Source organism: Phalacrocorax carbo, chromosome 7, assembly GCF_963921805.1.
Source record: "Phalacrocorax carbo chromosome 7, bPhaCar2.1, whole genome shotgun sequence".
Classification (NCBI taxonomy): domain Eukaryota; kingdom Metazoa; phylum Chordata; class Aves; order Suliformes; family Phalacrocoracidae; genus Phalacrocorax; species Phalacrocorax carbo.
Window position 1 is genome coordinate 51083375 of NC_087519.1, and position 25856 is coordinate 51109230.

Consider the following 25856-nt stretch of genomic DNA (forward strand, 5'->3'; position numbering starts at 1 on the left):
AGTATTGAGCATTTCACTCAGAGTGCTCTTGTGAATCAGGCTCTTAAAACCTTCACTCCACTACACCAGCGCTTCAGAGTACGTTCTCGAAAACCTGAAGAGCCGGCACAATTGCAGAGAAACTAAAACAGATTGATTTTCAGCAGTGAGAAGTGTGCCTTTAGACCCATCTCTCAAAACCTTTTCTTTCTTTCTTCCCCACTTTCCTCCTCTACAAAAATAACTAAAGAATATTAGTAGTTTCATACACGCAGAAGGCTGACACTAATTAAAAAGTTGACACGTTATTGAGAGCTCGGTGCATAAATACATGGCTAACGACGGCCCAACGAGCAGATCTGCTTGGTGCTGGGGTGGAGGAGAGGACTTCTCCAGCCTCCGGTGCAGGGTGCCTACGGACACATCAGCAATGGAGGAGCTGACCTGCGAGAGGAGGCAGGAGCGGCCTCGGTACAAAAGTGGCTGGAGAAATCCATGCTGGAAAAAACCAGGTCTATTAAGCGTACTAGCAATGTCGCTTTGTGTTCAGGGTACGCGTGGGCTGCATCTCTGCTCAGCGAGGAGCCATCAAATTAGAGGCTTCGCAAGTCATTCATCAAGCGAATGCCTCGGCTGTAGGAAAGTCAAAGGGAGTTTTGCCGTTGCCCTCACCGGAGGCAGCGCGGTCCTGCCTCCCCCTGCGCAGCTTGTGCCAGCTGTAGCCCGTAAGCTGGCCTTCGCTTGTGTTTTTAATGGGCTGATGGATGCGGATGAGGTTGTGCCCAGTAAAAGCATTGCGCTTCGATGCGTACGAGAGGGAAAACACCAAAGCAGCAACAGTGCCCTCAAGTTGGGCCCCTACATCATGGAGGAAAGGGAAAGGATCCTTCCCACAAACTGATACCTGAACGCTCTAGCTTCCGGATGACTCCTAGATTCACATTAATCTCACGCTGAGCTCAGCTTGCATTGAGATAACACGGCTCTCCCGCGCTGCCAGCGCAGAAACCGAGCAATGCCTGCGAGACGGAGCCAGCAACGGCTGCCAGCCTCGGCTGCAGCCGCCCTGCGTTACCGCCGTGCCGGCACCGCTGCCAGCCAGCGCCTCTGCGCCCAGCGGTGACTGGCAGGTCTCCGCATCGCTCCCGGTTGCCCTTATCTTTGCTTGCAAGGTCTCGTAAGCGTGATGCAGCAAGCATGTAATTAGCTGTGAGATCTCAGAGTGGCAGCAGGAGCTGACAGTGTCAATCAGCAGCTGCCTGCCTTTTACCAACACACCCCCGCCCTGAAGCTCCGGCTGCCTCATCGGGCCGTATTGCGTTTACCAAGGGCGCGGATCGGATCTGGAAGTTTTGAAGATGCGGAGGGCCCTTTGGCATTTGAGGAAGATGATGAAACCTAAGAAATGGAGAAGTTAATATGTTTTCAGTTTGCAAGAGGGATTGGAAATGCGACCGATGCTTTATTCATCTCTTCTCCCCCTGGAGGACAACAGTAATCTGCTTTTTCCTCTCTCTATGCTGAATTTCCTTTACTGAAAGTTCAAAGGGACAGCAGCGAGTTAATTCTATTTTGGAGACAGACCGTTTTTTGTTTGTGCCTTTCATAATGCCTTCAGATTATTAAAACTCCTTTAAACCAGGATTTTTTATTTTATTTAAAGTCATCCAATTTTCTCCCTCTATGCTGTTTCAGTTCAGCAATTTCTCTCTCCCAGGAAAACCCTAATAACTCAAGTCTAGCCATTTTTATTGCGACCCTGGGCCTTCTCCATCATGGCTCAGCTGCTGCGGCAGCACTGCCAACACCAGGCAAGGGCAGAACTCAGCCCAAAAGTGGGATGCGCCCACAATCCCCACAACAAGCAGAAACAAGACCAAAGCCAAACGTTTCGACATGTGATGATCGGCTGTATTTTCAGTCCATTAATACACATTCATTTACCAGATACAGACAGATTGGAAAGTGATCGTTAGCAGACACAAGGATACAAAACTCAATTCCAGCAGCCTTCACAGAAGGGATAGTCAGTGTTCACAATTGCACCGTCAGAAGGTAGAGAGGCACAGAGACCGGCACTCACACTCAAAGTGGAAGCTCTCCTTTTGTTGATTAACTTCGCTAGAGACACAATTTGGGGGGGGAAGGAAAGAAAAGAAAACAAAACAACCAAAGAAGCATTCCCAGAACTGTGACCTCCAACACTTTTTCTCATTTCTTGAGTGTCAAGAAAGAGTCAGGTACATTATTTACATGGAGGAGATTTTATGAACACACAGCGGGAGGTTAAAAATAGAATAATCACAAATACTGGAAAATACAATAAAGCAGGCAGAGGTGGGGGGACAAAAATAAAAAGAAAAAAACCCAAGAGGACCATTGCATTTAGTGATCGATGTACGGTTTGAGAGTTTGCTCCACTTTGATCTACCTTAATTTTGCAGGCTTAACTTGATTCACTGCCATGGCATTACACCCCTGGTTTAAACCTCGCTTCTGCAAAGCTCCTGGTTTCAGTAGGAGCTCAGCTGTGCAGAAGAGAAGGGATGGCCCGTTTGAAACTATGCCACAAAACATGAGAACGCGTTCGCGTCTTGGCCGCCCAAGAGATGGCAACCTCTACCCGTACACCTACTCTGAAGACCGCTTGCTTTCTTTACCTCAACCACCACCGTGTCCTAAAGAACAAGTCCTTTTGGCCAGAAAACCAATGCAGCAGCTCCACAGCTGATGGAGGTGTGTCAGTTGAGACCAGAGTGGATTTGGGTCTTTACGTTCAGCACGAGGAGAAGGAAATGGCTTTAACCTAAAGGACCGTTCATTGAAGTCACCCCCCAAATGCAGCTTCTGTGCATAGATTACAACCCCCCGCCCGGCCTCACTACACAAAAGACTTGTTACGCTGAAATAACAATAGCAAACCACGTCTGAGCTTGATTGTACATGGTTGTTTCCTTGGAAGGAATGAAGATATTGTAAGTTATCACTGCCACGGTCCCAGCTAGGCAAAACCCACATTAGGGTCTCCCCCAGGGACAGCACCAGGGTTGCAAAATCATGTTGTGAGACCTGATCAAAATAAAGGAAAATGGAGTGTCTGGGGTTTAATCCAGCAAAGGTCACATCAAGTCAGGCAACAAACAGAGACCAAGAGGCTAGAAAATGAGCCGAGCACTTTGCATCTGCCACGGAGCACTGGAGTAGTTCTCCTACAAATTATTTTTTTAGTAAAGTTCTTACATATGATTACATTTTATCCCTCATTTTTAGAACCATGCATTAATTTTACACTGAAATATTTATCCAGTCCAACATCTATACAACAAAACATGTATTTTAAAATATCAGAATATTAAAAAGATATGGTAAGCAGTGTGAGTTCCTAAAGTGGCACATGTTAAGGAATAAATTAAAGGGGAAAAAGAAAAAGTGTTCTACTCAGGTTGAACTACGAAATAAAGTCTCAACCTAGGAGAATTTATCTCTTTTCCTGTAGTCCTAACAGATTAATGCCACAAGAAACAGTTCACGTTTCTGGGTTTGCTAGAGCTTGAATCCACATCGCTTGTTACAGTACTGTATATCTGAGAGTGATCTTCTCCAGTTTGAAGGTATTAAAAATAAACCCACGCTGGTATAATGGACTAAGAAGTAGTGATTGTTTAGGTGCAGAAATTAACTCTCTCAAGTTATTCAACCTCACAGGCTTCTTAATATAAGAAATAAAACCCAAGGAGCCAGCTCCGAACGGCACAGCCCGTGGGGGTGAACAAGAGTTGTGCCTTCGCTGGAAGTGGCTCCAGCCCCATCATCTGTTCGGGGTGAGCAGTGCTGTGCTATGGGGGCGGGGGGAGTTCGGTGCCCCACGAGTCCCTGGGGACGCAGGGCTCTGTGCCCAGGCTGCCTCGCATACCTTGCCTCCATTTGACCATTACCAAATTCCTGGTATCAGGAATTTAGCACCAGCACAGAGAAGGGACGTTCAGCACTGCTCCTCTGTTCCAAGAGGGAAACCTCTTCCCAGACAGACAGCCAATGTGAGGCCCATCTGCTACTTTAATAATGAAAGACCATCTTAATTAGCACCTTTTCATACAGAATCAGTCAATTAAATCTCTCCTCCAGGGCTCTGCTGTGTCGGTTGGGACCAGCACCCATCACATGCTGGGCTGAGCGTTGCAGAGCCTGGGTGGTTTTTCCCCAGAGCAGCCTGGCAGAGCAGGTCTTAACACCACTGGAGCTATGAAGCCCCAATAACTAGCTACCTACCACCTTAAAAGACAATATAAGGATAATTTAACGATTACAAGAATCTTTGCTAATATGAGGATGAGGACAATAAGAGCACTTAGAAGATGACAGGAGTCTTGCACTTCTTCAAGGTTCGGGTGGCGGGGTTGAATGCTTCCTTTTCAACTATGAATACAGATCTGTGTGACTTAATGATTCTCTGACAGGCTGTAATTGTTCAAAGTTAGCAGCTTTGTTCAGACTGAAACAGCTAAAAACATATCAAGAGATAAAAAGCCCTGAACTAGCACTGACGTGAAATAACAAGACCCCTTTGATCTTTCTTGATTGCAAATGGTCGGAGCACGTATTGCTCTGGCTCTGCAGGGGGTGACCCCAGGTCAATTTTTTTAAGGGAAAAATAAAAAAAAAAAATATCAAGGGAACATACTTATCTGCTTACAGCGTGCCAGCTAAAAGCATCAACCCCTGGACCAAAGATCATCCCATAAAATGCTGCACATGCACTTCCAACAGGCTAACCAGACCGCAGATGCACCAACCAGAAAGGAGCGGAGTCGGCAATTGCATCTACAAAAGACGAGCGTAAAACAGTGGAAAGGACGGGAAGGGGCTGAGACTCGGGCTGCCCTGGAGGAACATCTGGGGTTGTTACTTACTTGGGTGATGCAGCAGGTACAGAATTACCCCGTGCCTATTTTCAGGTCTGAAGACACAGAAGGCAATTGGCTAAAAGATGGGGCCAGCTATGTTTTGGGGGTAGCTAGGCAACCGGTGTGATTTTTTTCCAGTTAAAACCCGGTGAGACTGTTGGAAGAGCCAAAAAAAAAAGGAAAAAAGAAGCTTGCTTGTCAACTAAAGTAAATACCCGTTCATCTGGTCTTTTGACCCTAACTAGGCACGGGGTTAAACCCAGCCAGTGAAGGGGTCCCCCAAAATGCGGTGGCAGCAGAGGAGCTCAGCCTCCCACTTCTCCAGATCCAACTCTCCTTAGGTGTTTTTACCAGTCTGATCTCTTAGTGTTCGACACAGCATTGCCACCCACCGGGGAAAACCTCTCCTGGGAGCGCAGCAGGGGCTGGACATGAAATCAGGAGACAGAGCCCACTGCGAGATGGAGGATGGCGTAAAGACCCACGGCAGCACCCAGCACACAAGGTCCCAGCCCAGGAGCAGTGTTTTGCCCAGGAATGCTGAATTGAATTGCTGCTTCGCTGCACAGTGAGATGCAAAATAGCTTTGGAAACTGTCTTATAGAAATGGAAAACAGGACTAGGCATGCTGTGTTTTACTTGTGCTTGGGAGGACATGTCCTGCACGACTAAGCTGAAGATCGTGGCTTTTCTAATAGCAAAGTAGACCAGAGGCAAGGCTTTGCTACCTGCTCCCCTTCCCCCCCCCCCCCCCCCCCCCCCGACATTCACCCCATCTACAAAGCAACACATCAGCTCAGTTTAAGCATGGCTTCAGCTCTAGCTTAATGGCCTTTCCCTTCTTTTAAATAGGGAGGAAGAGGATGGAAAGCAAAGTCTATGTACTGCAATCTAAATGCGTGAATGAAGAATGCAGAGCTTAGTCCCATGCTGACTTTTGAGTTTCTGTCCCATTACATGCAGCGCCTCGCTTTCCTTCAGCTCCAGCTTGAGTTTAAACCTTAACCCTCTCCTGGAGACAGCCTTCATACATGGTTTGAACGCACTGATGTGCTGTGTTTCTGTAAGGACCAGCAAACTCCAGCGATTCCCAGCACCCCCGGCTCCATCGAGGCCGCCGTTTGCCAAGACCCAGGCAGCACCACGCTGCGCACGAGGACCTCTGATTGCTCTAGCTGTGGTAAAAACAGGGTTTGGTTTTTTCCCCCCAGAGGGGAGAAGAGACCAAAATGCTGATTCTGATATAAGATTGTTAGTCCATTTGCACTTAAGAGGTGAAACACATACGCTTGCCAAGCTGTAGGACAGCGCACGGCAGCACCAAGCAACACTTCCCGGCAGCGCCAGAGCTGCATGATGTGCTCTGAGGGCGTACAAAGGGGTGAGATGGGGGGGACTCCCATGAGCCAAGGTGCAGATACCCGAAAGCCTTAGAAGCACACACAGCCCACGACTCCTGCACAGCCACGGCACGATCACAGTACGTATGCAACCACAGTATACAGCTGGCAGTAGTAACAACATCGATTGGGACTGGTTTCCCATCCTAGGAAGTGGCCTGTGTCCTTTAGGTGCTCAGAACACGTCTTAAGTAGTAACTCCTTCGGAGGTTAAACTTCTTATTTGCCATAATTTCCAAGTCTTTCTGCTCCTCTCCTTTGCTAGTGTCGATTTACTTGAAGTTCCTCCACCAAAATGCTTAAGAAAGGCACATTAGCTTGGTGGAGAAATTTTTCACCTCCCTTAGCAATAAAAAGCTTTCTGAAAAGCCATATTGTTCATCAGCTTGTCTCTAGAGAACCAGACTTTAAAACGTAAAGCACTCTGCATCTTCTTAAGTCCAAACCTCCATGGGTACCATGGACTCCTTTGTTCCGACGGAGGGAAGCAAGTACTCTTCCTCCAGAAAACGGAAGGGGAATTGTACTAAAAACCCACGAATCTTTTTTAATTCTTCCGCTGCTTTCACAGGATCATCATTCGCTAATTTGGGCTTGTTGATGAAATCACGCAGTTGGGTTAAATTATTCACCTGGTCACTGGGAAGGCATCGAAAAACCTGGTCAAAACAGAAGGAAGAATTGGCGTGTTAGGGTGGGGGAAATACCGAAATGCGGAGTTCCCGAGAAAGATCAAAACATTCAATACAAATTCCTCGGGATGGGACTGGCTTAATGAACAGCCTGGAGCATGGGGAGGGAAGAAGTATGCACCTATCTGTGATACAGCTAGGGCAGGCAGAGGGGAAGCTCCAGGGCTTTTTCTGATCACTGCAAAAGCTCACTAGAAGTGAGAGATACCATTTGCTTCTACTCCAGTTAGGCTATGGCCAACTAGAAGCAGTAAGTACACCATGGCAATTCACTGGAGCTACAGCAGATACAAATAATAGGAGGAATCAGAACCATCACCTTCTTGGGCTGCTGTCACGCTTTGAGGATGCACAAGCTCCAGTTTTGCGTTCACAGCTCTTGCATCTGACACTACCCATTCCTTCAAAGCATCTCTGAAGGACTAACCCCAGGAGCTGGACCTGCTGCCCTTGCCCTCCCCATGCTGCTTCTCCTGTTAGCATCTGCTGCCATCGCGTGGGAAGGAGGGAGGGGAAAGGCACCGCATCCTCACCTTATCAAAGATGGTGGCATTGCGAGCAGCTGTGGAAATCCACACCTCCTTGAAGAATTTGTCGCAGACGGGATCCTGGTGTTCCGGACTGAGATCGGAGCCACCAAGGATAACCCTGAAAAGATAAAGGGATCGATGCTCATGGAGGCTGAAGCACTGGGTGCTCCCTCTCTTGAGAAATGCCAGGGGAGGAAAAATTTCCTTGGGACTTGCCAAACCCTGCGTGCTCCCAGTGCCCTCCCGCTCCTGTCCCCTGCAAGAGTCCATCAGCCTTAATGCTGCCCAAGTTTCTCCTTTTTTTTTTTCTATTGTGCAAGAACTGCCCAGATGGGAAACAGGGCGGGTTGGGGGGTAGGGGGAAAGGAAAAAGAAGGAAAAATCTTAATGAAAAAACAGCCATGTTGTGGGACAGATGGCTGCTCCAAGTGAGGAAGCTTCCATTAGAAAGAGACACCACCACCCAAAATTAAGAGAGTGTAAAAACAGGATCTGGAGGAAAAATATCACTGTCTTGTTTATGGGATTTCCTAGTGAAATCTTTAAGCAAAATGATATGTAAGTCAAGCTGCCGAGCTGAGGACAGGAGTGGCGTGAGAAAGGCTAACGCCAGTGAAACTGCAGCAAAACTCTGGGTTAAATCCAGGCCAGGCAATGCTAATCTGAGCAGGCAGCAGCAGCCACGGTGGTTTGAAAGGCTGTGGGCATGCATAAGCCTGAGCAAGCCCTGCCTGCGACCCCGCTCGCTGCCCGTGCTCAGCCAGCTTCCCACATCCCACCTGAAGCACCGCAGCCGGAGGGACTGGGCAAACTTCCCAGCACTGTAATCCTCCCCATCCATCACGGAGGGGACGGTCTCGGTGTCCTGTACGATGATGGCCATCTCGCTGTCCCGCTTCCCCAGCATGCTGCGATCGTTGATGTTGGCAGAGCCTGGCGAGGGGGAAAACAAAGCACCGGCAATACATCACCTGCCGCTTGAGATGCTCCTGCACGCCCTCCATCACCACTCGCCGCCCCCCAGGCCCTCTGCATCCCTCGTCTCCACGGCAGACCAGCTATGGCTTTGCTAGGTAAAACCCCAAGAAGGAGGTGTCCTTATAGGACCACAGATCCCAAGAACCAGGATGAGGGGGAAGCCAAAAAAAAAAAAATCCTAATTTTTGCAGGCTTCTAAAGCTCCAGGCTTGGAAGAAGGTTAAATCAGAGCCAAGCCCAGGCCAACACTTTCAAAAGTTCACTCCCTCTGTAACTTCCCAGATGCTTTTGCTGACAGATGCCACAGGTTTCAAAGGTCTTTACTGTGCTTGGTTTGGATACCAAGTTACCTGACGCAGGATGGGCTCCACTCTTATCTTTAGTAGTGTCAAGAGGGGGAGATTTCCATTTCCATTTGGGAGGTAGGAGTTTTTCAGAAGGGGATCTAGGAGGAAGGATGTCATCTCCTTGCTGTGGGTAACCAACACCCAGACCTTCCTATCCTGCCAGGACCATACTTTTGCATCCACAGACGCAAGAGCTCAAGCACCATCCCTGCTCACGCAGCAAAGCGGCAGCAGACCCCAGGGCTCTGGGGAACTTTCTGCCCACAGAAAATGTTTCTTCTCTACTCCTCCCCCTGTGCTTGCTGCAGCGCTACTGCATGCTGTGTAAAACCCAAACCCCAGAAAGGAGAGGGGTGCTGGGGAGATGCCTTCCCCGGCTGTGGGACTCACGGGTGTCCTGTGCACAGCTCCCCACTCGCACCCTGCAAAACAAGCACTTCCATCCCCAGCAAAACTGCTGGAGGGCAGCAGAAGTTTCCCCCCGGTTACAGTTCTACTGCATGGCTCTGGCTGGGCCTTCTAGGAAGTGAGTCCCTCTCCAAAATGCACCCCGCCACGCACGTAAGGGTTTGGGTACGTAGCTCCAGCCCTGACTCCGCACTGCGGTGGGAGCTCCCCAGCCGCAGGTGCCATGCGGGCTCTGACACACGCAGCATTGCTCGAGACCAGCTGAGGCTTTATCCCCCCAAACAGGTTTCTCTGTCCCATGCAGCCATCAGAAGGCAAGGGATGGGGGACACCACAGCACTTCTTGGCTCCGACAGAACAGCAACGTGCGGCCAGCGATAGGGGAGTCATCAGGTCATTAACCCACAGAAATGGCCAAACCACAAAAAAGACCCCAAAGCTGCAGACACAGACCCCAGCTCCATAATAGACCCCAGTCACTAGTTTGCCATTTAACTTTCCCAGTGACTGAATTAACACAAGGGGAGCTAACACCGCCTGTGGAAAAATGAGCTAAGCCCCTCTCCATCCTTTCACCTCCCTCTCCTACACGGTGGCCCCATTAGCATTTCATTTCCATGTACCATCTCTTTCTTGAGTGGAAAAGGGATGGATGACACTGGCCCCCCATCACCTCACCAGCTGGCACCGATGCACGTGCTGTATAAGAATCCATCCTCAGGCTTACAGGTACAGAAAATAGGAATTAAGAGCTGTCTCAGGCCCCCAGATGATCACAGTTCCAACAGCAGTGCTCCTGCTGTAATGTTAAAACCCCCTCCAGGCTGCTCTGCATACTGGAGGTGGGATCTGAGCCCTGGGAAGGTAACAGAGGAGCAAACCTAACCACAGGTCATCCGAGACTACAGGCTGAACTGCTGCTTTCAAGGAGTGGGGTATTCTGAGCCTTGCAAAATCTGGTATTAAGTTACTCTATAGCAAAGTTTTTGTTGCTGATGTAACAGATCAAAAAGGGTTTCTTTAAAGAAACAGGGTAAAATTCTGCTTTTCTGCTGTGATATAGAATTCCGAGCCAGAATTCTCTTGTCTTTACTTCATGATCTCATAATAAATATGGTAAGAGAAAGGGATGAAGTTATAACTATTGCTCTTTATAACATATTTCCCCATTCTTAGGAAATGGAGCCGATAAATGACACATGTTGTCCAAACCTTCCAAATTTTACGGCACATTCTGTTCTTTAAGGAACAGATGACAAGTCTCACAAGTCTTCCTGCTAGAGCAGAGTTTGATACAAGACAGATGGACAATATTCCCTGCGCTGGGATTCTCTTCACTATTACACAGAGATTTAAAACCATTTTAGAAAAACAAATTAAATGACAGCCCTCCCCATCCCCATCCTTTCCTCCCTCCTACCTACCCTCCTGATGAATTTATGAGTTTGTCTTTTTTTTTTTTTTAAAGTAGAAAAGTATTTCCCAAGACAGAAATCACAACATAGAAAAGCACACGGTGCCACAGCGTGCGCGGAGTACAGGGCAGAGAAGAAAACGGACTAGTCCAGGTATAATCGAGTGGTCCAAACGCCTCCCACAAGCCCCCTGCTCACCGATTATAACCGTGTTGTCATCAGCAATAAGCAGTTTGCTGTGAACATAGATGAGCTCCGTGACTAGTTTTCCTTCCAACTCTGCATATGTTCGAAGTCCACAGAACGATATGTAGTTTATCCACTTATCTCCAACTGAAAATTAAGAGAACAAAACCCATGGGATGAGGGAGGTGGAAGAGAGAAGAAAGAGAAAAGACCCTTTTTATATAAAGACCCATATGAATACAGTTCACTTCTGACTTTAAAAAAAAATAATAGATAATGGAAATAAGCTTCTTTAAAAATAGACTTTAAAAGCTGCCTGTGGGCACTCTGTGCTGCTCTGGTCCATTGCCTGCTCAGATACTTCCACTTTGGTGAGAAATTACCCCAATCTCCCTTGCGCAGCACGCAAGTGCTCACAGTTGATCCAAATATCTTAAAATAGCTGGATTCTGCGACTGTCCTTCTGCAGATCCTGCAGAAAAGAGGCTGGAAGCAGGTGTTTTGTCCATGCACAGTATGGAAAATACATCCTAATGTACTTGTCTGCAGTTCAGATTTACATAAAGACCTAGAACAAATACGGCATTATGTACGCCCCTAGTATTTGTGATACGTGGGTTTTCATGGTGCTCCGATTCCCAGCAGAGCAAATTCAAGTGGGCGTCCTCATGGTGAGGAAACAACTCAGAAACAGTGTCCTGCTTAGGCAGGTTTTTTCTCTCTGTGTTCAACAACAGCCAGAAACAAACCCAGGCTGGGATTCACGGGGGAGGCTGAGGGCTCATCGCTCCCAGAAGCGTGACCCTGCTCAGGACATTTTCCAAATAACAGGATCCTGAGCAGCTGCAATTTCACTGTGCTCCTCCCTGGGGTCTTCCCCTCCTCCTCCTCCTCCGAATCAGGGCTGCATCCAAGTGCAAAATCTGACAACTGGCCATGGCTTGTGTGACCTGACAGACCTCACCATAGGATGACGGCAGAGGATGTCGCTCCCCAGCCCCACGAGCCCGTAGCACACGTTACTGTGAGATGCCCCAGTCCACGCCTGAACCCCCTCACCCACACCATGCCCACATTAATAAGAAGCTGGACAATCTGATTTCTGTGTTATAGATGTATCCATCGAACAGCAGCACCCCAACCAAGACTAAGCAACATAGAGGAGAGTAATAAAGCTCTTACCCTCTGTCTTCAGCTGGCCCAGGATTGAGTTTTCTCCTCGGCACATAGTCCTGGAAAGAAGGTAGGCAGCTGTCAGCACCACCGCGACTCGAGGCAACAGCATATGCTGAAGCAGAACCGGGCGAGGTAAATCACAAACACAGATGCCTCTTAAATACCCCGTGCAAGCAGAAGAAACATGGCGCTTCCAGAGCACACATTTTTCCCAAACGGGTGTTGGTATATCAAGGACTGCTCATTTCCTAAAGGAGCTCATACCAATCCACATAGGAGCTGGGGAGCATTTCTGTCTTCTAGAGCACACCGCAATGATGATAAACATGTTAGAAACAGGGCTGCTGCAATCAGCTGTGCTGCAGGTCTGAACATGAAGTGACACCAAGAAAGTCAACACCTATAGAACACCAGGTCAGGGAGATTGCATCGTTACTGCTGGGCTGCAAAAGCCACAGCTGGCATCTCATTCAAATAAAAACCCAAACCAACCCATAGGCAATTTCTAAAGGCCTATGGTTGCCCTTGCAGACAGAAGGACCTGGTCAGGGAGACATGCTGCTTTCCTTCTGCTTGCATCTCCTGCCCCACTCATCCCTATGGAGGTGCAGTAGGACCCCTGCAGACCAGCAGACAGCAAGGTTTCACTCTGGAGGTAGCAGCAGTCTTTGCAGACTGACTGTGCCCTGGCCATACCATAGCACAGCGGTTTTCCGGTAAAACCACCTTGTCTTGGGCCATTTTGCCTTCCTCTGCATCCCATTCCCAGTGCATGGCGCCACTGCATGTAAGTCCCTCCCATGAGACCTGCTGTGTTGTAAGTGCCCCCCAAAACATCCATCCTGGAGCAGAGGAACACCACTGGGGTAGATGCTGTTGCCTTTGCGGGGCTGACAGGCAGAGCCAGGCAAAGCATTGGCTGAAAAGGCGTTTTTGGAGACAAAGCCCAGCACTTCTAACTGACAGAGCAGGTGTGGATCCCTTGAGCTAGCAAACCTGCAGGGCTGCATACTCCCTCCCATCTGCAGCGGTGATGGGGATGCTGCTGGGAGGAACCACAGTAAAAGCCACAGTAATGCCTAAAGAAGAGCATGGCTGTTGAGCGGGAAGGTAGAGACATCAGGGTTAGTAAGTCCTGGTTTGATGAGCCGAAAGGAAAGCATCTGAGAGTCAGGAACTGGGGGGGTTGTGTAAGGGATCTGGGGACCCGCTGTGCCAGGGTGGAGGCAGGGATTTCCCCACAGAGAGTACCGGGCTTTACCCACCACTTCCCTGCTTGGTTAGCATCGCCTCACCCCCTAACGCAAACCCCTAGGCTAGCAAATAAATGAGCTAAAGTATTAAGTACTACACAGTTTTCTTCTCCTTTTCCAATCACCACATGCTGGTGTGGATAACACCTAGCGTGACGCCACACCGACGGCAGCTGGAGCCTTGGGTACCACTGGCAGCAGGCGGAGGTGACCAGGGGTGTCCCCGACAGCCCTGCCCGCAGTGGGGCTGCCTGCCGTACCTGTAGTTGAAGTGCATTATGGCCTGCAGCGCGTTCCCCCCGCCGGTTGAAATGTCTCCTTCAAACCCAGGCAGCAGTGGGATCACCACATATACTCGGAAACGCTTGTTTTCCCTGAAATGATAGTTTGGAGTAATATTAGCCTGCAAATGTTACAACTTTGTACAAGGTGAGTCCCCTTGGTTCCTCTTTCTCTGTGTTGACCGACTTGGTTTCCAACAAGGCTGCTACATAAATGTTAAGGGAGCAAAGTGTGAAGTGTATTTCCAGTTTCACAGAATCATTAAGGTTGGAAAAGACCTCCAGGATCATCAAGTCCAACCACCAACCCAACACTACCAGGTCTCCTAAACCATGCCCTGAAGTGCCGCGTCTACATGTTTTTTGAACCTCCCCAGGGATGGTGACTCCCCCACCTCTCTGGGCAGCCTGTGCCAGGGCCTGACCACTCTGTCAGCGAAGAAATTCTTCCTAATATCCAACCTAAACCTCCCCTGACGCAGCCTGAGGCCGTTCCCTCTTGTCCTGACAACTAGTAACTTGGGAGCAGAGACCAGCCCCCCCCTCACTCCCACTCCCCTCAGGCAGCTGCAGAGAGCGAGAAGGGCTCCCCTCAGCCCCCCCTTCTCCAGGCTAAACCCCCCCAGCCCCCTCAGCCGCCCCCCAGCACACTTGTGCTCCAGACCCTGCCCCAGCCCCGCTGCCCTTCTCTGGACACGCTCCAGCCCCTCAAGGCCCTTCTTGTCCCGAGGGGCCCAAACCTGAGCCCAGCACTCGAGGTGGGGCCTCCCCAGGGCCGAGCACAGGGGCCCCATCCCTGCCCGGCTCCTGCTGGCCACACCAGTGCTGACACAAGCCCGGGGGCTGGTGGCCTCCTTGGCCACCCGGGCACTGCTGGCTCATGCCCAGCCGGCTGTCAGCCAGCACCCCCAGGGCCTTCTCCGCCGAGCACTTCCCAGCCCCTCTGCCCCAGGCCTGGGGCGCTGCCTGGGGTTGGTGTGACCCAAGGGCAGGACCCGGCACTGGGCCTTGTTAAACCCCCTACAGCTGGCCTCGGCCCATGGATCCAGCCTGCCCAGGTCCCTGTCATCAGTACTTCAGTGAGTGCTCAGACTTTCAGGGGGAGAGGAATAATTTATTCTCAGCAGACAACAAAAGAAGCTAAAGGAAAAGAAACACATTTTCGCTGAAGTTCAAGGGCAGGCTAATTATTTTGCAGATGTGTCTGCTACTATAAAAGCTTGTTTGAGCACCTGGACAGCCCAGTCACACAGATGCTGGTGCAGACTGGTGTGCACGACTGCCTAGCCGAGCACAGCAAAGATTACAAAGCTACCACAGGCAGAAAGCCAGAATCTAACCTGATGTTCCCACTATGTCCTGGTTGTTAGAAGTCAGAAACATCACAACAGGTGGAAAAACCTCTGGGACAAGCAAAACACTGATCATTCGGGAAGGCGAGTGTTTGATCAATGTATCACAACCTACAAAAACTCAGTTCCACTGGACATCCACAAACTAAGCCACACCCTAACTGTGATCTGACCCAGGATTACCAAAGCTACGATCGCAGCACTGCCTAGGGCTTTCCTTAAAGCCCACCTTTCGGTTTTCTTTACTGACAAATGCCAGGCACATCTGTTCTGCCAGCTCTTCCCAGGCGCCCCTGGATGTTGGCAATCCCTAGGCCTGCACTCCGGAGGAGGAGGATGCTCCTGAAGGGGGCCGCCACTAGATGGCAAACACAGTTTAATCAGGACAAAACCATTTCAGGAGCAGTCGGAAGATGAGCCAGCCTGCAGCTTGTTAGAAGTACTCCTTCCTCAAGCAAGTCGTGCCTGTGGATTAAAGAGCACAGGAACTGTGAAGAACTGGGCTCTCGTCTGAGCTGGGAGGGAGACATTGAGGACCTGCGTTTCTTTAATTTCAACCAGTTTATAGCTGTGCTATGGACTATATACTAGCTTTAGTCTGACAGCAGACCTCAGAGACAGCTAATGAGGTCTTACTGGTACACAGCAAGAGACTTTGAAACAAGGCCTGTTTGTATCATGAAAAAGATCTACCAACAAAAGCATTCCCAAAAAAGCAGCTTGTTTGTCTAAGCCCAGTGTTTATTAAACTAGTTAGAGAGCCATCCATGAAAACAGAGGAAACCAAGAAAAGATTGTTATTAATTACATCAGTGGAAACTATTTAGTCTAGAAGAGTGAGAAGCGTACAAGCTTAACTAAAGAACTTAATTTACAATTAAACATCTGTGTGTCACCTACGCTGTTTTCCTGGGGCGGTTTGGAACATGAGCATTTGATACAAACCATTTAGGTCTCAATTTACTTTTAATCTTAGGCAATTCCAAGCACTATGGAGTGTGCAGAATTTGAATCTTATATTCAGTTAGGAATCACTGACATTAAGCTGGAACAATATTGGCATGAAATTGCAGTAATACAGAGGTGAACCAAGCATCGCATCTGAAAATGGGTCACTGAAGAATTTGTGCAACTCCCTTTTGTGCTAGAATTTTTGATGTCTGGAGAGAATGACACCCTTTATATAAACTTTATATAACAGGAAAATCTTAACAGATTACCTGGAGAATTTGCTGCTACCTCAGTAGCATAGCTAGAAGCAGGCAACCGATGGAAAGGGCCTGTGGCAATCAGTTCCCGAAGGCAGGAAAGGCAATCCGGAGCAGCTTCCAGGAGGACATTGCATCCGGCTGCCTGCAAGCCTCGAGGTTGCAATGCAAACACCAGCAACACCATTTCCAGCAGCACTGGCACCACTCCTCATTTACCCCGGGTGAGAAAAATCTACTCTATCTTTTCGTGCTTAGCTAATTGCAGTTATTGGGGCTATGCATTGCAGCTCTCACATTACAAGGAGCTCCACCCTGTTACTCTGCCTTGTTGTTAATGGCATAGCAGATAACACCCACACTCTCCCGGTTCGAATAGTGCTCCTCTTTCCACAGTGCCTCTGAACAAAGCCAGTCTTATGGCAGCTCCTGTGGCCTTGCAGATATTACCCGCACCTCAGGGTCTGCGAGGCAGGAGCCACTGTCTGTCTCTGCTTGGTTGCCTTTACCCAAGTGGGAACTTCCAAGGTCAAGTGCCAAGGAGATGAATTTCTACAACTCTGGAGAGAGCACGTCTGGGAAAGCAGTCCCTGCATGGCTCTAGATAACTACAATATGGGGAAGAATAATCATTGCAAGAAACTTCATGACTCATGGTAAAAAAAGCACATGAGATGAAAGGAAGACGTTTGGAAGGTTTTCTGAGCGTCAGCCTAGCAAGACCAGGATACATTTTCAGACTACGACATATATATATATCTTCAAGAGAGACTCCAGGAGAGCAACCTTAAGCAAGGCTGCCCAGGACCAAAGCGAAGACAAGCCACTACCTGTGGTATCAATGTTAACACAGGGTTAGGTAGAAACTTTCTACCCAGGTAGAAAGAGTGCCTAAAACACGGTTGGATTTGACCTATCTGGGCACAAACGACGGTCCCCCTTGCAATGGCTGGGGGTTGTGCACACCCTCCAGCCTTTACCAGAAGAAAGTTGTTCAAACAATACCTGAACCCTGCAGTCAAATGCCTGAAATGTGTTTGCTTCCCGTTTGAAGCCAGTCCTCTCCATAGATAATTTAAATAAGCCCAAATCCCAGTTCAACCCTTTCGCCCACTAACTTGCCTTACCACACAATTCAGGACTGGCTGGCTACGAAGCAAAGGTGTCACTGAACCGGAGTATGAAGGGGTCGCTTTTAAACAAGTTCCATAATTAAATATATATTTACGTGAGGGTAAGTCCAGAAAATCACTTTCTGGCTGCAAAGAAACCACTAAAGAGCCTCATTGCTGCAAACACAAGCAGATATTTGACCACATCTGTTCTGCATTGGAGAAGCTATTGTACAGTTGTATCCATTAAGATATTGTTTTGCACCACACCATATAGATGCACCTGGAAGACTTTCATTGCCTTGTTAAGAACTGGTTACCTGTGAGCTTTAAGAATCCTCTGAGCAATTGCATCGCCGATCTTGTTACAGACAACTTTGCCATCAGCACAGCTAATAAAAAACTGGTTCTGCAGGAAAAGCAAGAAAAGCTACTGTCAGACGCTGCCAGCGGCCAACCAAAAAAACACCTGCATGCTTTATTTCTGACCAAGAGCAGCTAAAGAGAGCTGGGTTTTGTGTGTCGTTTGAGTTGATGCGTTGGGTTTTTTTTTAATTGTTATTAAATGATGTGTGTCTGTGCTCACTCAGGGAATGAAATAGTTCTTATTAATCACTCCTTAGAAAGTTGACGTAAAGAGCAACGTAACAAGAGGCCCCCCCCAAAAAAAAAAAAAAAAAAAGACAAAAGCGGCTAGAATAAGCGTCTCCATTCAGGCATTGATGAGAGTGGCTCTGACACAGGAGATTCCTGCAGCTCCAGGCTGTACGGGTGCCAGACCAGCCCTGTGCACAGGAGGCATGCACAGGGGACACTGCAAAGCCATGGAGGGGACAGGAGGACTATTGCATAGGCCATGAAAGTTGCTGGTAGTTTTGCAAAGAGGCTTATAAAGAAGTCTACTTTCTTCCACCTCATGATCAGAAGGCTGTCAGGGTACATACCCATCAGCATGCTCTGAAGATCACTGCAGTCAATAGAAACAGCCCTAAAAATGCTGTATTAATATCCATGTGCATCTAAATTAATAAAAAATTAAGACCAAGCCTCAAGAAGTACCCTCCTGATGGCTGTGAGCCATGCCCAGAGCACCAGGACCCTCCTGCTTTCCCTCATTGCCACTCACTTCTATATATATGTAGTGCTTGCTGTGATTTATCACGTGGAGGTAGGCTTCGTGGATGGAATCCTCGTGGTATTTAATGCCGGCTGACCAGTCAGCAGCAGAACGGATCACCTGGAAAGCAAGAGATTAACACCTTCAGCTCTCTCCCAGCCAGGACGGTACAGCATCGCAACTGAATTATTTAAAAGGCAATGCTCTTTGCTGGCACCAGGCAACACGTACAACATTCACCATTCATGCTGCATCTGTAATAAGAAGAAAGGATGCTCAAAAATAGTATTAATGCTTAACATGTTTTTAACCAAAAAGTGCCCTGTCCTGTTGCTGCATTACTGCCCTCTCCCCCCTGAGCAGTTTTAGGTGGAATAGAAGCAGCACAGAAGTTCTGCTCTTACTTAAGGTCTTATGATAAACTGCTTTTAAAACAACCTGAATTTCCAAGCTTTAGGGCTGCGCATCAAAGCAGTGATCTCCTCTTCAGCAATATTTAAAGCTGTCTCCAGCTGGGGCAATGTGTTTTTCCCACAAACAGGTGGTACATCATCGTACAGTGAGTTTGATAGCACAGGCCACGTCTTTGTCCTGAGCACTCGAGGTCATTTATTTCCTCTGCCAAGTTCTTGCACAAGCCATCTGATTTGTGATGATACAACTTTTAAAATTCATAGAGTTCAGCTGCCCACACTTATTTATTAATTTTTACTGGAAATCCACATTTAAAGTAGATACTGCAAGACCCCGGGGGCATGTTCTCCCTCTGCCTCCTGCAGTTCTTGTGCAAGAGCGCCAAACCAACATGAGAAACAACCTTTGTTCCTGCTCTCAGCCAGGCTGAGCAATCCCCGTGGCAGGCAGCTTCCCATCCCCAACAGCCAGAGATGCCGTGGCATCTCCCACTCCTGAGCTCTGAGTCAAGAAGCAGCCATGCTATGCCCTGAGTGGCATTTTCCTAGAGGGAAATATAGTTTTTAATTAAGTGTTGGCAAGGTACGTGCTCAGAGGAAATAATTACTCATGATTAGCCTCTGTCTTTAAACATTGTCAAGACAAAACCATTAAAGCAATAGCCTTAAAATATCTCGGTACAGCCATTATACCAGTACTCAGGGCCAGTCACGCAGAGGACAAGTTCCAAACGCTGAGGATCTCTGGAATGTGTGTGTCAGTACATGCGAAATCCTGATCTCTTTAGGGGCTCAACAACATTTTTCCCTGGAAATCCCTCCCATGGATTTCTTTTAATTCTCCGTGTCCAGCTTCTGCTTTGCTCCATGTTACTCTCCTTGTGTCCCCAACATCCCTGATACCCTGAGCTCTGCTCTCACCTTGTCACCACCTTCCACCAGCAACACAGGCTGCTGGCCGTGGCATGGCTGAGGACTTCTGAGGGCTAATTAATTACCAGGAGCACAGCAGTAGATAAGGATTTGGCCCTTTGGCCCGGGTGCTGCATGCCTGAACCAAACCGATCCTCTTGTCTCCAGAGCTTCTCTGGAGGTGGCACTGAGGGGCATTGCTGCTACATAGCACACGACTCCTGAGCTTATTCCTTCACCTGGACAGAAGGAACTTTCCCCAACAGGTCACAGAGAAACAGATCCTGCAACTATCCTATCTGGCTTCTCGCTTGGCCAACAGGAGGGAGCACTCTGCAGCCTCCCCAGCTGAACATGGGTGTCAAGGATGCTTGAGTGAGGGAGCCAGCCTGAATGCAAGGGCCACCACAGCCTCTACCAGGCCCAAACAGCTGCCCTTTGCTTGCATAAATCTCTGCAAGGTGATGCTGCTCATGCCTGTGTGGTTTTTAATCACCCATTTTGTTTGCAAAGTCAATGCTGCGTGCTCCCACATGCCCCGGGCTGGGCACTGCTGAAACACCACTATGCGCCACGGCAGACAGAGCTCCTGAACAAAATTCCACCGTTTTCATTAATAAGGACAAAACCCCAGCTTTTCTGTGTAGAAAGCAGGCTAATTCTTCTGTACACACAGCTCGGGCTGCAGCCTGGACAGGAGCTCGCAGCCCTTCTACCTTCACAGCCAGCGATGAGCAGCCATGCTGCCCCTTCCCTGCCTTTTGTCCTGCTGCGGTGAAAACCTGGGGCCACAAAGCACACCCCTGTGGGCTGGGGACCTCCAGCAATCACAGTCTGGAATTACACTTTATTAAGCTGCAGACTAGTATTTAAATACTGATATTTAATCCTTTTCTTTTTTTTTTTTGCTAGTTAGCTTTGTCTGTGCTCCGAAGAGCTGCTTCTCTTTTCAAGACAAGCTGCTGAGCCCTGCACTGAACAAAGTAACTTCCACAGCCTCATTTACAGCAGCAATAGCTGAAACGGCTGGGGACAAGGAATAAATGTCCTTTTCTGAACCGGGAGCTTGATAGCACCAAAGCCCCTTGCTTTGAAAGACAACTTTACTTCTGGAGACAAGTTTATTCCAAACCAGGGGTGCCACCTGATGCAATGGAACCATCACTCAGGACCATCGCTTTCCAGCACCATGGCTTCCCAGCACATCATCCACCTGCCCTTTCCTGCCACCTTCTTCACCCCTCCATACGTTGGCACCCCAGCTCCCCCCGCACCCCAGGCTGCCCGCTGCTCCAGGGCCATCATCCCTCTGCCCGCACCCCAGAACAACGCGTCGTGGCTCATCCTAAAAAGCTGGCTCAGCCTCGCCCAAAAAGCTTAGGTCAGGTATAACCTCAAATCCATGCATGGAGGGAAGAAGAGGTCTCAGAAGGTGCTGGCTGGGGCAGCAGAACAGGTGTGAGGTGTTCCAGCTTGGCACTCCTCAGAATAAAAGTTGTTTTTAACCTGGATCGCTCTGGGCACGGCGCAGCTCTGCAGCCACAGCGACAGGTGAGGTGGCAGGACAAGGCCACCAACTTTGGTGGCTCTGCAGCCACCAGCATCGCTTGGATGCGGCAAACACGCCTGGGGCACCCAAAGACAAACACACCCCTCGAAGGTTCCTACACAGGCTTTCCCTGATCGCTGATGTTTCATGTCACACTTCTGGACACCTCTCCTTTCCCGTCAAGGTGCTTAAAGTCGCCAAACCCAACCTGTTTTCCTAGGGAGAAAAGGCCGCACGCTGTCCAGCACAGCACCTACCAACCAGAGCTGGTGTCTCCGTGCTCCTTCCTCTCCTCCCCCTGAAACCTCTCCATAGCAGTACTGAGCGCTCTGCCAGGCTTATCACCTCTTCAACCGATACCATAGTAATAAATTTTGTTTGCTCTGTGCTAGTGCCTGTATCCTGAACAATGCAAGCTCTCACAGAATTCAAAGAGGTAAGGGCATTAGCTGTTGCCAGAGCATTAAATTTTCATTGCATTTACATCAGGAACTGGATATTGCCTCACCACGTCACACCTTTTGCAGCGCTGGCTTTGGCTGATAACTGCAAACTCTGGAATGGAAATAGAGAGATGGAGAAAACCTGGCACTGCCTTTGGCAGGCAACTGTGACTCTTGCAACGTGCAATCACGTTGGTATTGTGAGCAAAGCCCAGAAGTTTGTACAAAAGACGATGAGAGATGATGAGAAACCCGAGGAGCTGACAGGCTCCTTTCCTCCTTCCCAGCCTGTACACCCACATTGTTTCCCATGCACGCTGCATTCATCCTCCCTGCCCAGGGGAAAGCCCCTGTCAGGGCCGCTCCTGCTAACCCCACCCTCCCAAAAACACTTTCCTGCTCCTCTCCTCTGACAAAGGAGAGCAAAACCAGATGGTACAACGAGGTCAAAATCTGTCGCTGACAGGTCAGCGGCTCGGGCTTGCAGCAACGTTGCAATCCCCACAGATCCTTTGTGTTCTCCCTTCCTCTGATCTGCCCACAATTGAAGACAGGTTTGCAGGCAAGCTCAGAAACAAGAAAACTGGCAGCCAGACTTTATTCAGTCACCCCACAGCCACGGACAGTCGCTGGATGCTGGTTTTTACCTCTGGGCAGTAACTTCTGCCTATTAAGTCCCTATACAGCACCAAAACGGGGATAACACAGGATTGGCTGTTGGCCAGCCAGAGGATTCCCTATCCAGAACAACAATATTGCTCTCATTTTTCTGGATAAAAAAGTTGGTGAAAGATTTTAGGGTATCTGCTTATTTCTGTGCTGGACTGTACCACTGAAAGGAGACAGTGGTCTGGAACAAATATGTTGGGCAGGCAAGAGGGTGATATTCTCGTGACTGCAGGAAAGGAGGAGCCATGCGGGGACACCCCAATACATGCCCCAAGGAACCCCAAAACAGGCAACTGGGAGGAAAAGGGTTCAGATCCAGGCTGCAGGTGTCCTCCCCTCTCCCCACCTCCTGCAGCGGCCAAATCTGAAACCTTCATCAGGCGTAGAGCCCGAGCCACGCGCTGACCCGCAGCAGGGACTTCAGGGATGCTCAGGGCACTTGTGTCATCCAGGGGTGGATGGAAACCAGGCCAGAGTGAGCGTTATGGAGAAGGTGGCCAAACCTACAATGTGTGCATGCAAAACAGTGCCGTGGAGCTCGAGGAGATCATCCAGCGATCATAACCCAGCTGCCAGCAGCCCAGGGCCAGGGGACCTGCACCCAGGCAGGGTCCACCAGCCTGGGCAGAGAAGCCACCCTCACTGCTTCCACTGTGCTTGGTGCTGCAAATGCTCTTTCCCTACAGTCTTCCCTCATACTGGGAAGGCTGGTACGTTGCAGGGCAACATTTTCAGCCTAATATTATATAGTTTTACTTCTTTGGCTATATGCAGGGCTGGGCTACCTTGACCGGTCTCTAAAAGCTGCAGTACGACATAAATTAGAAATGAGCACAGTAGTGTAAATTATTAATTTGAAAAGACAAACCTGCTTGCTTTTTGCTGTTTATGGCATGACTGAGAACAGCCCCTCATTTCCTGGAATGTATCAGCTATTTGCAATGCCCCAACAACGTCGTGCTGGGGCTAGATTTCAAACAGCTCACCCCTCGCTCAGCACTGGTGTATGCGGCATTTAGCAGTCACCGTCTGAGCTTACCCTCCTCTCCCACGGGCCCCTGGCCTGAGCCAGCAGCTCTGCAGTATGGACTGAAGGGAAGCTGGACCTAGGCTGTGCTCAATTTAGTTGATCCTTTGGGAGGGAACTGCTTCTCGTTCTGTAATCAGAAAAGCTTAACTTTTTGCTAGAGCAAACCCACGATTTAGAAATTGAGGCTTATCTTGCAGTTCGAGCGCGCTCAGGGGATGCAAGGCCCCTCACTTCCATGAGAACAAAATTTCCCAAACAGCTGGTGTCAGACACAGCTGGGGAGGCATTTACAGCCTCAGAGAAGCATGATGATGCCTGAAGTGAGACTATTTCTCAACAAGCTGTGAGCATTGTTTTGGTGGCTGATGCAAATGCCCGAGATCCGTAACACAAGACCCCCGTGCTGGCCTGCTCTCACACCACACGGGGAGGAGCACACAATGCCCTGGCAACCCGCAAACCCAGAAAAATGCAGCTTGTTACACTCAACTTCCCCAAGTGTTGCTGTCATCTGGGTGGACCACTCCTTACAAAGAGCAAAGGCATGCATTTTTCCTGGTTTTGGACTAATTGCTCTTATTTCATACATCTTTCATCCACAGAGACACACAATTGTTTTGCTGCTTCAGCATAACTATTTTGACTTTGTATTTCTCAACAAGTCCATGTTTCTGCCGGGTAACAGTAGTATTCAATATATGCACTCAATACAGCTACCTCAATATAGCTATAGGGTTTTAAATATAAGTATCTTGGCAATTATGCCTGAGGATGATTGTCACAAACGAGACTGTGGGCTGACTGTGCAGAACTGCAGAGGACCCACGGGGCTGAGTGGCTGCATAATAAAATGCAGATGAAGTTCAATGCAGAAAGCAACAGCCCTGAGACTCCACTTAAGGCTGGGCTCTGGCTGACCGCTCTGCATCCGAGCAAGGCATCAGAGGCCTGGTAGACGGCTCTGAGATCTGGGATAAATACTCAGTGGGCAACCTCAACCCATCAGGGCTTCCCAAAACCTAAAACCCAAACATTAGGCATTAGAAGAGCAGCAGAAAACAAAACAGAAAATTACACAGCTATACAAAGTCACGGTGTTCCTACAACTTGAGTGCTGCATACAGCTCAGCCCTTTTAACTCAAAGGCAGAGGTATAAATTAATACATCTTTTCTGAAGGAGTTGCATTATTTTACTGTAATTGAGGATCCAACCATCTATGCTGTGAGCTAAATTAAGTAAGAGTTTTTTCATTTTATGTTTTCAAGTTCTGCAGAGGGTCTGTCAGGCATCGACACTCCCTGCTGGAAAGATCCAAAACAAGCTCTTTTAGGAGTAGGTGAGCAGGACACCATCAACACCCACCTGGACTGTGGCACGAACAGCCTCGGGCACCTGATAGTTCAACTCGTTAGCAGTTTGCTGAGATTTTGGCAGCAGGAATGGGTAGGACAGGGATCGGTATTTGGGCTTCATAATCTGCCCCGGGGAAAAACAGAAAAACAAAAATCCTTGAAGAGATTGCAATATAGTAGAATAACATAAGAAATAATAAAAGGCATGCCTAGGGCGGGCATGGGGATGAGGCAGGGTGTGTATTTATTTCCGTGCCCCCAGCAGCGATGCCCACACCCCACCTTGGTGAAGTTCCAGCGCTGGATGAAGTGTCGGGCGATATCACGCGCAGCTTTGCCATGCACCACGGAGGAGATGTCGTGCCAGGGCATCCTCGGGGTGGTGTATCTGTCAATGAAGTCTACAGGACAGGAAAGTGCATTTGGACCTCCTCAGACACAGGACATGAATGTGGAAACGCAGAGAGTCCCCTCCTCAGACTGAAGTTTCTGGGACACAGCACCAAGGGCTGTGCAGATGAATTATCATGCAATCGCCTGCAGTCCAAGTTCATGGACTGTAATGGCACAATTGGCCCTCAAACCTCTCAAAGGGAGTTTTGCTGCTTCTTCTGAGCAGCCAAACCAAAATTGCCTCATTACCTCTGGCTCAGAAGCAGGAAAAAAATACAGTTTGAGACCATGAAGATGCAGAACAGGGTTTGGGGGAAAGTAATGACTGCCAGGGTACAAAGGTACCTACCAGCAAAAGGTTTGTCAAGTTGAACCCAGTCTTTAAAGACAAAGTTGCAGTAGTCTTTTCCATGCCAGAACCTGGTTTCCCCAAGCAGCTCACCAACACCCGTCTTCAAGCTGTGGATGGATCCTTTATCTGTCACAGGGAAACAAGGTAGCAATAACACACGCTCCAAAGTCACAGCTGTCCATCGCTCACCACCGGCGAGGGACTCTCTGCCATGGAAAAGCATTGGTGGGACTCGCCCGTGCCAGGTGGCTGAAGCTGTTGTCTCCCTGTTGCCTTCAAAGCATGCATATTAGTATTTTTTCTTCCCTATTTTAATATTTGTTATACAACCAGGACAGGTAATATATAGGAGTCTGTTTGGAAATACAAAGCAGATGCTGAATTCTCTCTACATTGGACTAAA

General features: G+C 48.9%; 1 protein-coding gene across 6 annotated transcripts in view; it reads right to left on the reverse strand.

The window, feature by feature from the left end:
- Positions 1-1867: 1867 nt before the first annotated feature.
- PLD1 (phospholipase D1) overlaps positions 1868-25856 on the reverse strand; it is an 80959-nt gene continuing 56970 nt past the window's right edge. For all 6 annotated transcript variants that reach the window (XM_064457999.1, XM_064457998.1, XM_064457997.1 and 3 more), the window contains 11 exons: positions 25451-25579; positions 24991-25109; positions 24719-24832; positions 18348-18458; positions 17542-17630; positions 13529-13642; positions 12022-12071; positions 10852-10986; positions 8285-8438; positions 7509-7623; positions 1868-6942 (listed from right to left, as the gene is read on the reverse strand). In XM_064457999.1, coding sequence (XP_064314069.1) covers positions 6718-6942; positions 7509-7623; positions 8285-8438; positions 10852-10986; positions 12022-12071; positions 13529-13642; positions 17542-17630; positions 18348-18458; positions 24719-24832; positions 24991-25109; positions 25451-25579 — 1355 coding nt within the window. In that variant the 3' untranslated portion in view covers positions 1868-6717. The remainder of the gene's footprint in view (positions 6943-7508; positions 7624-8284; positions 8439-10851; positions 10987-12021; positions 12072-13528; positions 13643-17541; positions 17631-18347; positions 18459-24718; positions 24833-24990; positions 25110-25450; positions 25580-25856) is intronic.